The 12996-nt window shown below is 36.3% G+C and overlaps 1 protein-coding gene across 1 annotated transcript in view; it reads left to right on the top strand.

Moving 5' to 3' along the window:
* The window catches only part of LOC139526729 (uncharacterized), an 87061-nt gene that overhangs the window by 61260 nt on the left and 12805 nt on the right, over positions 1-12996 (top strand). Inside the window, exon 42 of the mRNA XM_071321892.1 lies at positions 1433-1735. Within this exon, the coding sequence (XP_071177993.1) occupies positions 1433-1735 (303 nt within the window). The remainder of the gene's footprint in view (positions 1-1432; positions 1736-12996) is intronic.

The raw sequence follows: 12996 nt of genomic DNA, 5'->3' as shown, positions 1-12996 counted from the left end.
ATCATACAAATTGGAACAGAAGAAGGTAGGATGTTTAAGTTATCCCCCTTGAATTATTGTGGATTATATCAAACAAATTGCAACAGAAGCAGGTAGGATGTTTAAGTCTCATTAACCAATAGAAGTTCCTGTGTATGTTTCATGCACAAATGCATGAATGTTGACATATATTTTCATTTCCGGCTTTACAAAGTGTGTAGAATCTAGAAGCTACCGTGTTTTTACCTCCAAATTGAAGAGTTCAAGTGCTACCATTGGTCAATAATAATGTATTCGGAATGGGCGTGATTTTTATCTTCCGATAGATGACACAATATTGTTATCACAAATGTTGGCTCAATCCGCCATGGTTGAAGAGAGCGGGAGTGGATCGTAACCCTTGGCTAGTGAAGATGTGGAACAGAAGCAGGTAGGATGTTTAAGTTATCTCCCCTGAAACATTGTGGATTATATACAAATTGGAACAGAAGCAGGTAGGATGTATAAGTTATCTCTTCCTGAAACATTGTGGATTATATCATACAAATTGGAACAGAAGCAAGTAGGATGTTTAAGTTATCTCCCCTTGAAACATTATGGATTATATCATATGAATTGGAACAGAAGCAGGTATGATGTTTAAGTTATCCCCCCTGAAACATTGTTGATTATATCATACAAATAGGAACAGAAGCAAGTAGGATGTTTAAGTTATCTCCCCTGAAACATTGTTGATTATATCATACAAATTGGAACAGAAGCAAGTAGGATGTTTAAGTTATCTCCCCTTGAAACATTATGGATTATATCATATGAATTGGAACAGAAGCAGGTAGGATGTTTAAGTTATCCCCCCTGAAACATTGTTGATTATATCATACAAATAGGAACAGAAGCAAGTAGGATGTTTAAGTTATCTCCCCTGAAACATTGTTGATTATATCATACAAATTGGAACAGAAGCAGGTAGGATGTTTAAGTTATCCCCCCCTGAAACATTGTTGATTATATAATACAAATTGCAACAGAAGCAGGTAGGATGTTTAAGTTATCTCCCCTTGTAACATTGTGGATTATATCATACAAATTGGAACAGGAGCAGGAAAGATGTATCTCCCCCTGAAAAAGGTTTAAGAGAATATGGTATGAATGTGACTGTTTGTCATGTCCTATTGTGTGGATCATTTTTCTGAATCACATGAAGTGTTGTAAAATTATGGAAAATAATATGCAAGCATCACTATAGGTAATATATTTTCATGAATTCTTTGACTGTCAGCTACAACTGAAATCAAAGCTTTTTCTTCAATTTAGGTATCTGTCAAGTGTCCTTGACATAATTTTAACTTTTCACTTCCTTACAAAGTATTTTAACAACAAAGAACTCATATATATATATCAATAACATAAACAAGTCATCCACTGAAGGTGATATCAAAACTTATTTTTGCAGGTAAATCTGACATCAAGCCGCCTGTTTCTGTTGGATTCAGTAAGAAGATTAAGGTAGAAGGACTTAGGGGTAAACTCCTGCATGACCATATCTATTACCTCACTGTGACAGCTGTTAACTCAGCCGGTCTGACGTCCCAGGATTCCTGTAACGTTACCGTGGAGATCATGCCACCAGATGTCAGTAATGTCACCCTGTCATACATGTACAGTGATGATGTTGTAGATGATACCATATTTACAGCAGAAGAACATGATATTGGTTTGGAATGGGAGGGAGGCAAAGAGGATGTTGCTTTTTATGGTAAGTATTAAAACATTTTATTATGAGTGCTGAATTAAGACTTATTTATGAATACTGTGAAGATAAAAATATAATTGTGTACATTTTACTACACATTGTACCAGGAAAATATCCTCAAAGTTTGCTTGGCTTCTGTTTTATTATGGAACGATGATTTATTCTAAAGGTTACCATGCTATCATAAGACAGCTAAAATCATAATACAATTTCATTAATACATATTTCTGAATTTGTTTGATAATGAGTTTCACATTGCCATACTGGTTGTATATACTGCACACTTTTATACCTAAGATAAATAAATGGTAATGGACGATGTATATTATGCATAATTATAAAATCAAGACTGTATTATACAAATATGGTATACTAAATGGATATTAAAATAAACCATGGCAAAATGAGGAACAATTCATTGCATCATTTTGCAGAATGGGAGATAGGATCTTCTCCAGGTACAGATGATGTCTTCCCCAGAATTATTTAGATTCCTATTAACTACAAGCTTTATTTTACAGAATGGGAGATAGGATCTTCTCCAGGTACAGATGATGTCTTCCCCAGAATTATTTAGATTCCTATTTACTACAAGCTTTATTTTACAGAATGGGAGATAGGATCTTCCCCAGGTACAGATGATGTTTTCCCCAGAATTATTTAGATTCATATTAACTACAAGCTTTATTTTACAGAATGGGAGATAGGATCTTCCCCAGGTACAGATGATGTTTTCCCCAGAATTATTTAGATTCCTATTAACTACAAGCTTTATTTTACAGAATGGGAGATAGGATCTTCCCCAGCTACAGACGACGTCTTCCCCAGAATTATTTAGATTCCTATTAACTACAAGCTTTATTTTACAGAATGGGAGATAGGATCTTCCCCAGGTACAGATGATGTCTTCCCCAGAATTATTTAGATTCCTATTTACTACAAGCTTTATTTTACAGAATGGGAGATAGGATCTTCCCCAGGTACAGATGATGTTTTCCCCAGAATTATTTAGATTCATATTAACTACAAGCTTTATTTTACAGAATGGGAGATAGGATCTTCCCCAGGTACAGACGATGTCTTCCCCAGAATTATTTAGATTCCTATTAACTACAAGCTTTATTTTACAGAATGGGAGATAGGATCTTCCCCAGCTACAGATGATGTTTTCCCAAGAATTATTTAGATTCATATTAACTACAAGCTTTATTTTACAGAATGGGAGATAGGATCTTCCCCAGGTACAGATGATGTCTTCCCCAGAATTATTTAGATACCTATTAACTACAAGCTTTATTTTACAGAATGGGAGATAGGATCTTCCCCAGGTACAGATGATGTCTTCCCCAGAATTATTTAGATACCTATTAACTACAAGCTTTATTTTACAGAATGGGAGATAGGATCTTCCCCAGCTACAGATGATGTCTTCCCCAGAATTATTTAGATTCCTTTTAACTACAAGCTTTATTTTACAGAATGGGAGATAGGATCTTCCCCAGGTACAGACGATGTCTTCCCCAGAATTATTTAGATTCCTATTAACTACAAGCTTTATTTTACAGAATGGGAGATAGGATCTTCCCCAGGTACAGATGATGTCTTCCCCAGAATTATTTAGATTCCTATTAACTACAAGCTTTATTTTACAGAATGGGAGATAGGATCTTCTCCAGCTACAGATGATGTCTTCCCCAGAATTATTTAGATTCCTATTAACGACAAGCTTTATTTTACAGAATGGGAGATAGGATCTTCCCCAGGTACAGATGATGTCTTCCCCAGAATTATTTAGATTCCTATTAACGACAAGCTTTATTTTACAGAATGGGAGATAGGATCTTCCCCAGCTACAGATGATGTCTTCCCCAGAATTATTTAGATTCCTATTTACTACAAGCTTTATTTTACAGAATGGGAGATAGGATCTTCCCCAGGTACAGATGATGTCTTCCCCAGAATTATTTAGATACCTATTAACTACAAGCTTTATTTTACAGAATGGGAGATAGGATCTTCCCCAGGTACAGACGATGTCTTCCCCAGAATTATTTAGATTCCTATTAACTACAAGCTTTATTTTACAGAATGGGAGATAGGATCTTCCCCAGCTACAGATGATGTCTTCCCCAGAATTATTTAGATACCTATTAACTACAAGCTTTATTTTACAGAATGGGAGATAGGATCTTCCCCAGGTACAGACGATGTCTTCCCCAGAATTATTTAGATTCCTATTAACTACAAGCTTTATTTTACAGAATGGGAGATAGGATCTTCCCCAGCTACAGATGATGTCTTCCCCAGAATTATTTAGATTCCTATTAACTACAAGCTTTATTTTACAGAATGGGAGATAGGATCTTCCCCAGGTACAGATGATGTCTTCCCCAGAATTATTTAGATTCCTATTAACTACAAGCTTTATTTTACAGAATGGGAGATAGGATCTTCCCCAGGTACAGACGATGTCTTCCCCAGAATTATTTAGATTCCTATTAACTACAAGCTTTATTTTACAGAATGGGAGATAGGATCTTCCCCAGCTACATACGACGTCTTCCCCAGAATTATTTAGATTCCTATTAACTACAAGCTTTATTTTACAGAATGGGAGATAGGATCTTCCCCAGGTACAGATGATGTCTTCCCCAGAATTATTTAGATACCTATTAACTACAAGCTTTATTTTACAGAATGGGAGATAGGATCTTCCCCAGCTACAGATGATGTCTTCCCCAGAATTATTTAGATACCTATTAACTACAAGCTTTATTTTACAGAATGGGAGAGAGGATCTTCCCCAGGTACAGATGATGTCTTCCCCAGAATTATTTAGATTCCTATTAACTACAAGCTTTATTTTACAGAATGGGAGATAGGATCTTCCCCAGGTACAGATGATGTCTTCCCCAGAATTATTTAGATTCCTATTAACTACAAGCTTTATTTTACAGAATGGGAGATAGGATCTTCTCCAGGTACAGATGATGTCTTCCCCAGAATTATTTAGATTCCTATTAACTACAAGCTTTATTTTACAGAATGGGAGATAGGATCTTCCCCAGGTACAGATGATGTCTTCCCCAGAATTATTTAGATACCTATTAACTACAAGCTTTATTTTACAGAATGGGAGATAGGATCTTCCCCAGGTACAGATGATGTCTTCCCCAGAATTATTTAGATTCCTATTAACGACAAGCTTTATTTTACAGAATGGGAGATAGGATCTTCCCCAGCTACAGATGATGTCTTCCCCAGAATTATTTAGATTCCTATTAACGACAAGCTTTATTTTACAGAATGGGAGATAGGATCTTCCCCAGGTACAGATGATGTCTTCCCCAGAATTATTTAGATTCCTATTAACGACAAGCTTTATTTTACAGAATGGGAGATAGGATCTTCCCCAGCTACAGATGATGTCTTCCCCAGAATTATTTAGATTCCTATTAACGACAAGCTTTATTTTACAGAATGGGAGATAGGATCTTCCCCAGGTACAGATGATGTCTTCCCCAGAATTATTTAGATTCCTGTTAACTACAAGCTTTATTTTACAGAATGGGAGATAGGATCTTCCCCAGGTACAGATGATGTCTTCCCCAGAATTATTTAGATTCCTGTTAACTACAAGATTTATTTTACAGAATGGGAGATAGGATCTTCCCCAGGTACAGACGATGTCTTCCCCAGAATTATTTAGATACCTATATATATAGCTATTAACTACAAGCTTTATTTTACAGAATGGGAGATAGGATCTTCTCCAGCTACAGATGATGTCTTCCCCAGAATTATTTAGATTCCTATTAACTACAAGCTTTATTTTACAGAATGGGAGATAGGATCTTCCCCAGGTACAGATGATGTCTTCCCCAGAATTATTTAGATTCCTATTAACGACAAGCTTTATTTTACAGAATGGGAGATAGGATCTTCCCCAGGTACAGATGATGTCTTCCCCAGAATTATTTAGATTCCTATTAACGACAAGCTTTATTTTACAGAATGGGAGATAGGATCTTCCCCAGCTACAGATGATGTCTTCCCCAGAATTATTTAGATTCCTATTTACTACAAGCTTTATTTTACAGAATGGGAGATAGGATCTTCCCCAGGTACAGATGATGTCTTCCCCAGAATTATTTAGATTCCTATTAACTACAAGCTTTATTTTACAGAATGGGAGATAGGATCTTCCCCAGGTACAGATGATGTCTTCCCCAGAATTATTTAGATACCTATTAACTACAAGCTTTATTTTACAGAATGGGAGATAGGATCTTCCCCAGCTACAGATGATGTCTTCCCCAGAATTATTTAGATACCTATTAACTACAAGCTTTATTTTACAGAATGGGAGATAGGATCTTCCCCAGGTACAGATGATGTCTTCCCCAGAATTATTTAGATTCCTATTAACTACAAGCTTTATTTTACAGAATGGGAGATAGGATCTTCCCCAGGTACAGATGATGTCTTCCCCAGAATTATTTAGATTCCTATTAACTACAAGCTTTATTTTACAGAATGGGAGATAGGATCTTCTCCAGGTACAGATGATGTCTTCCCCAGAATTATTTAGATTCCTATTAACTACAAGCTTTATTTTACAGAATGGGAGATAGGATCTTCCCCAGGTACAGATGATGTCTTCCCCAGAATTATTTAGATACCTATTAACTACAAGCTTTATTTTACAGAATTGGAGATAGGATCTTCCCCAGGTACAGATGATGTCTTCCCCAGAATTATTTAGATTCCTATTAACGACAAGCTTTATTTTACAGAATGGGAGATAGGATCTTCCCCAGCTACAGATGATGTCTTCCCCAGAATTATTTAGATTCCTATTAACGACAAGCTTTATTTTACAGAATGGGAGATAGGATCTTCCCCAGGTACAGATGATGTCTTCCCCAGAATTATTTAGATTCCTATTAACGACAAGCTTTATTTTACAGAATGGGAGATAGGATCTTCCCCAGCTACAGATGATGTCTTCCCCAGAATTATTTAGATTCCTATTAACGACAAGCTTTATTTTACAGAATGGGAGATAGGATCTTCCCCAGGTACAGATGATGTCTTCCCCAGAATTATTTAGATTCCTGTTAACTACAAGCTTTATTTTACAGAATGGGAGATAGGATCTTCCCCAGGTACAGATGATGTCTTCCCCAGAATTATTTAGATTCCTGTTAACTACAAGATTTATTTTACAGAATGGGAGATAGGATCTTCCCCAGGTACAGACGATGTCTTCCCCAGAATTATTTAGATACCTATATATATAGCTATTAACTACAAGCTTTATTTTACAGAATGGGAGATAGGATCTTCCCCAGCTACAGATGATGTCTTCCCCAGAATTATTTAGATACCTATATATATAGCTATTAACTACAAGCTTTATTTTACAGAATGGGAGATAGGATCTTCCCCAGGTACAGATGATGTGTTCCCCAGAATTATTTAGATACCTATATATATAGCTATTAACTACAAGCTTTATTTTACAGAATGGGAGATAGGATCTTCCCCAGGTACAGATGATGTCTTCCCCAGAATTATTTAGATACCTATTAACTACAAGCTTTATTTTACAGAATGGGAGATAGGATCTTCCCCAGGTACAGACGATGTCTTCCCCAGAATTATTTAGATTCCTATTAACTACAAGCTTTATTTTACAGAATGGGAGATAGGATCTTCCCCAGCTACAGATGATGTCTTCCCCAGAATTATTTAGATACCTATTAACTACAAGCTTTATTTTACAGAATGGGAGATAGGATCTTCCCCAGGTACAGACGATGTCTTCCCCAGAATTATTTAGATTCCTATTAACTACAAGCTTTATTTTACAGAATGGGAGATAGGATCTTCCCCAGCTACAGATGATGTCTTCCCCAGAATTATTTAGATTCCTATTAACTACAAGCTTTATTTTACAGAATGGGAGATAGGATCTTCCCCAGGTACAGATGATGTCTTCCCCAGAATTATTTAGATTCCTATTAACTACAAGCTTTATTTTACAGAATGGGAGATAGGATCTTCCCCAGGTACAGACGATGTCTTCCCCAGAATTATTTAGATTCCTATTAACTACAAGCTTTATTTTACAGAATGGGAGATAGGATCTTCCCCAGCTACAGACGACGTCTTCCCCAGAATTATTTAGATTCCTATTAACTACAAGCTTTATTTTACAGAATGGGAGATAGGATCTTCCCCAGGTACAGATGATGTCTTCCCCAGAATTATTTAGATACCTATTAACTACAAGCTTTATTTTACAGAATGGGAGATAGGATCTTCCCCAGCTACAGATGATGTCTTCCCCAGAATTATTTAGATACCTATTAACTACAAGCTTTATTTTACAGAATGGGAGATAGGATCTTCCCCAGGTACAGATGATGTCTTCCCCAGAATTATTTAGATTCCTATTAACTACAAGCTTTATTTTACAGAATGGGAGATAGGATCTTCTCCAGGTACAGATGATGTCTTCCCCAGAATTATTTAGATTCCTATTAACTACAAGCTTTATTTTACAGAATGGGAGATAGGATCTTCCCCAGGTACAGATGATGTCTTCCCCAGAATTATTTAGATACCTATTAACTACAAGCTTTATTTTACAGAATGGGAGATAGGATCTTCCCCAGGTACAGATGATGTCTTCCCCAGAATTATTTAGATTCCTATTAACGACAAGCTTTATTTTACAGAATGGGAGATAGGATCTTCCCCAGCTACAGATGATGTCTTCGCCAGAATTATTTAGATTCCTATTAACGACAAGCTTTATTTTACAGAATGGGAGATAGGATCTTCCCCAGGTACAGATGATGTCTTCCCCAGAATTATTTAGATTCCTATTAACGACAAGCTTTATTTTACAGAATGGGAGATAGGATCTTCCCCAGCTACAGATGATGTCTTCCCCAGAATTATTTAGATTCCTATTAACGACAAGCTTTATTTTACAGAATGGGAGATAGGATCTTCCCCAGGTACAGATGATGTCTTCCCCAGAATTATTTAGATTCCTGTTAACTACAAGCTTTATTTTACAGAATGGGAGATAGGATCTTCCCCAGGTACAGATGATGTCTTCCCCAGAATTATTTAGATTCCTGTTAACTACAAGATTTATTTTACAGAATGGGAGATAGGATCTTCCCCAGGTACAGACGATGTCTTCCCCAGAATTATTTAGATACCTATATATATAGCTATTAACTACAAGCTTTATTTTACAGAATGGGAGATAGGATCTTCCCCAGATACAGATGATGTCTTCCCCAGAATTATTTAGATACCTATATATATAGCTATTAACTACAAGCTTTATTTTACAGAATGGGAGATAGGATCTTCCCCAGGTACAGATGATGTGTTCCCCAGAATTATTTAGATACCTATATATATAGCTATTAACTACAAGCTTTATTTTACAGAATGGGAGATAGGATCTTCCCCAGGTACAGACGATGTCTTCCCCAGAATTATTTAGATTCCTATTAACTACAAGCTTCATTTTACAGAATGGGAGATAGGATCTTCCCCAGGTACAGATGATGTGTTCCCCAGAATTATTTAGATACCTATATATATAGCTATTAACTACAAGCTTTATTTTACAGAATGGGAGATAGGATCTTCCCCAGGTACAGACGATGTCTTCCCCAGAATTATTTAGATTCCTATTAACTACAAGCTTCATTTTACAGAATGGGAGATAGGATCTTCCCCAGGTACAGACGATGTCTTCCCCAGAATTATTTAGATTCCTATTAACTACAAGCTTTATTTTACAGAATGGGAGATAGGATCTTCCCCAGGTACAGATGATGTCTTCCCCAGAATTATTTAGATTCCTATTAACTACAAGCTTTATTTTACAGAATGGGAGATAGGATCTTCCCCAGCTACAGATGATGTCTTCCCCAGAATTATTAAGATACCTATTAACTACAAGCTTTATTTTACAGAATGGGAGATAGGATCTTCCCCAGGTACAGATGATGTCTTCCCCAGAATTATTTAGATTCCTATTAACGACAAGCTTTATTTTACAGAATGGGAGATAGGATCTTCCCCAGCTACAGATGATGTCTTCCCCAGAATTATTTAGATTCCTATTAACGACAAGCTTTATTTTACAGAATGGGAGATAGGATCTTCCCCAGGTACAGATGATGTCTTCCCCAGAATTATTTAGATTCCTATTAACGACAAGCTTTATTTTACAGAATGGGAGATAGGATCTTCCCCAGCTACAGATGATGTCTTCCCCAGAATTATTTAGATTCCTATTAACGACAAGCTTTATTTTACAGAATGGGAGATAGGATCTTCCCCAGGTACAGATGATGTCTTCCCCAGAATTATTTAGATTCCTGTTAACTACAAGCTTTATTTTACAGAATGGGAGATAGGATCTTCCCCAGGTACAGATGATGTCTTCCCCAGAATTATTTAGATTCCTGTTAACTACAAGCTTTATTTTACAGAATGGGAGATAGGATCTTCCCCAGGTACAGACGATGTCTTCCCCAGAATTATTTAGATACCTATATATATAGCTATTAACTACAAGCTTTATTTTACAGAATGGGAGATAGGATCTTCCCCAGCTACAGATGATGTCTTCCCCAGAATTATTTAGATACCTATATATATAGCTATTAACTACAAGCTTTATTTTACAGAATGGGAGAAAGGATCTTCCCCAGGTACAGACGATGTCTTCCCCAGAATTATTTAGATTCCTATTAACTACAAGCTTCATTTTACAGAATGGGAGATAGGATCTTCCCCAGCTACAGATGATGTCTTCCCCAGAATTATTTAGATACCTATTAACTACAAGCTTTATTTTACAGAATGGGAGATAGGATCTTCCCCAGGTACAGATGATGTCTTCCCCAGAATTATTTAGATTCCTATTAACTACAAGCTTTATTTTACAGAATGGGAGATAGGATCTTCCCCAGGTACAGACGATGTCTTCCCCAGAATTATTTAGATACCTATATATATAGCTATTAACTACAAGCTTTATTTTACAGAATGGGAGATAGGATCTTCCCCAGCTACAGATGATGTCTTCCCCAGAATTATTTAGATACCTATATATATAGCTATTAACTACAAGCTTTATTTTACAGAATGGGAGATAGGATCTTCCCCAGGTACAGACGATGTCTTCCCCAGAATTATTTAGATTCCTATTAACTACAAGCTTCATTTTACAGAATGGGAGATAGGATCTTCCCCAGCTACAGATGATGTCTTCCCCAGAATTATTTAGATACCTATTAACTACAAGCTTTATTTTACAGAATGGGAGATAGGATCTTCCCCAGGTACAGATGATGTCTTCCCCAGAATTATTTAGATACCTATTAACTACAAGCTTTATTTTACAGAATGGGAGATAGGATCTTCCCCATGTACAGATGATGTCTTCCCCAGAATTATTTAGATTCCTATTAACTACAAGCTTTATTTTACAGAATGGGAGATAGGATCTTCCCCAGCTACAGATGATGTCTTCCCCAGAATTATTTAGATACCTATTAACTACAAGCTTTATTTTACAGAATGGGAGATAGGATCTTCCCCAGGTACAGATGATGTCTTCCCCAGAATTATTTAGATTCCTATTAACTACAAGCTTTATTTTACAGAATGGGAGATAGGATCTTCCCCAGGTACAGATGATGTCTTCCCCAGAATTATTTAGATTCCTATTAACTACAAGCTTTATTTTACAGAATGGGAGATAGGATCTTCCCCAGGTACAGATGATGTCTTCCCCAGAATTATTTAGATTCCTATTAACTACAAGCTTTATTTTCTAGAATGGGAGATAGGATCTTCTCCAGGTACAGATGATGTCTTCCCCAGAATTATTTAGATTCCTATTAACTACAAGCTTTATTTTCTAGAATGGGAGATAGGATCTTCTCCAGGTACAGATGATGTCTTCCCCAGAATTATTTAGATTCCTATTAACTACAAGCTTTATTTTCTAGAATGGGAGATAGGATCTTCCCCAGGTACAGACGATGTCTTCCCCAGAATTATTTAGATTCCTATTAACTACAAGCTTCATTTTACAGAATGGGAGATAGGATCTTCCCCAGCTACAGATGATGTCTTCCCCAGAATTATTTAGATACCTATTAACTACAAGCTTTATTTTACAGAATGGGAGATAGGATCTTCCCCAGGTACAGATGATGTCTTCCCCAGAATTATTTAGATTCCTATTAACTACAAGCTTTATTTTACAGAATGGGAGATAGGATCTTCCCCAGCTACAGATGATGTCTTCCCCAGAATTATTTAGATACCTATTAACTACAAGCTTTATTTTACAGAATGGGAGATAGGATCTTCCCCAGGTACAGATGATGTTTTCCCCAGAATTATTTAGATTCCTATTAACTACAAACTTTATTTTACAGAATGGGAGATAGGATCTTCCCCAGGTACAGATGATGTCTTCCCCAGAATTATTTAGATTCCTATTAACTACAAGCTTTATTTTACAGAATGGGAGATAGGATCTTCCCCAGGTACAGATGATGTCTTCCCCAGAATTATTTAGATTCCTATTAACTACAAACTTTATTTTACAGAATGGGAGATAGGGTCTTCCCCAGGTACAGATGATGTCTTCCCCAGAATTATTTAGATACCTATTAACTACAAGCTTTATTTTACAGAATGGGAGATAGGATCTTCCCCAGGTACAGATGATGTCTTCCCCAGAATTATTTAGATTCCTATTAACTACAAACTTTATTTTACAGAATGGGAGATAGGATCTTCCCCAGGTACAGATGATGTTTTCCCCAGAATTATTTAGATTCCTATTAACTACAAACTTTATTTTACAGAATGGGAGATAGGATCTTCCCCAGGTACAGATGATGTCTTCCCCAGAATTATTTAGATTCATATTAACTACAAGCTTTATTTTACAGAATGGGAGATAGGATCTTCCCCAGGTACAGATGATGTCTTCCCCAGAATTATTTAGATTCCTATTAACTACAAGCTTTATTTTACAGAATGGGAGATAGGATCTTCCCCAGGTACAGATGATGTCTTCCCCAGAATTATTTAGATTCCTATTAACTACAAGCTTTATTTTCTAGAATGGGAGATAGGATCTTCTCCAGGTACAGATGATGTCTTCCCCAGAATTATTTAGATTCCTATTAACTACA

The sequence above is a fragment of the Mytilus edulis genome, chromosome 6 (assembly GCF_963676685.1).
Source record: "Mytilus edulis chromosome 6, xbMytEdul2.2, whole genome shotgun sequence".
NCBI lineage: Eukaryota > Metazoa > Mollusca > Bivalvia > Mytilida > Mytilidae > Mytilus > Mytilus edulis.
Note: the sequence above shows the minus strand (reverse complement) of the source record. Positions and strands in the feature narration are given on the sequence as shown.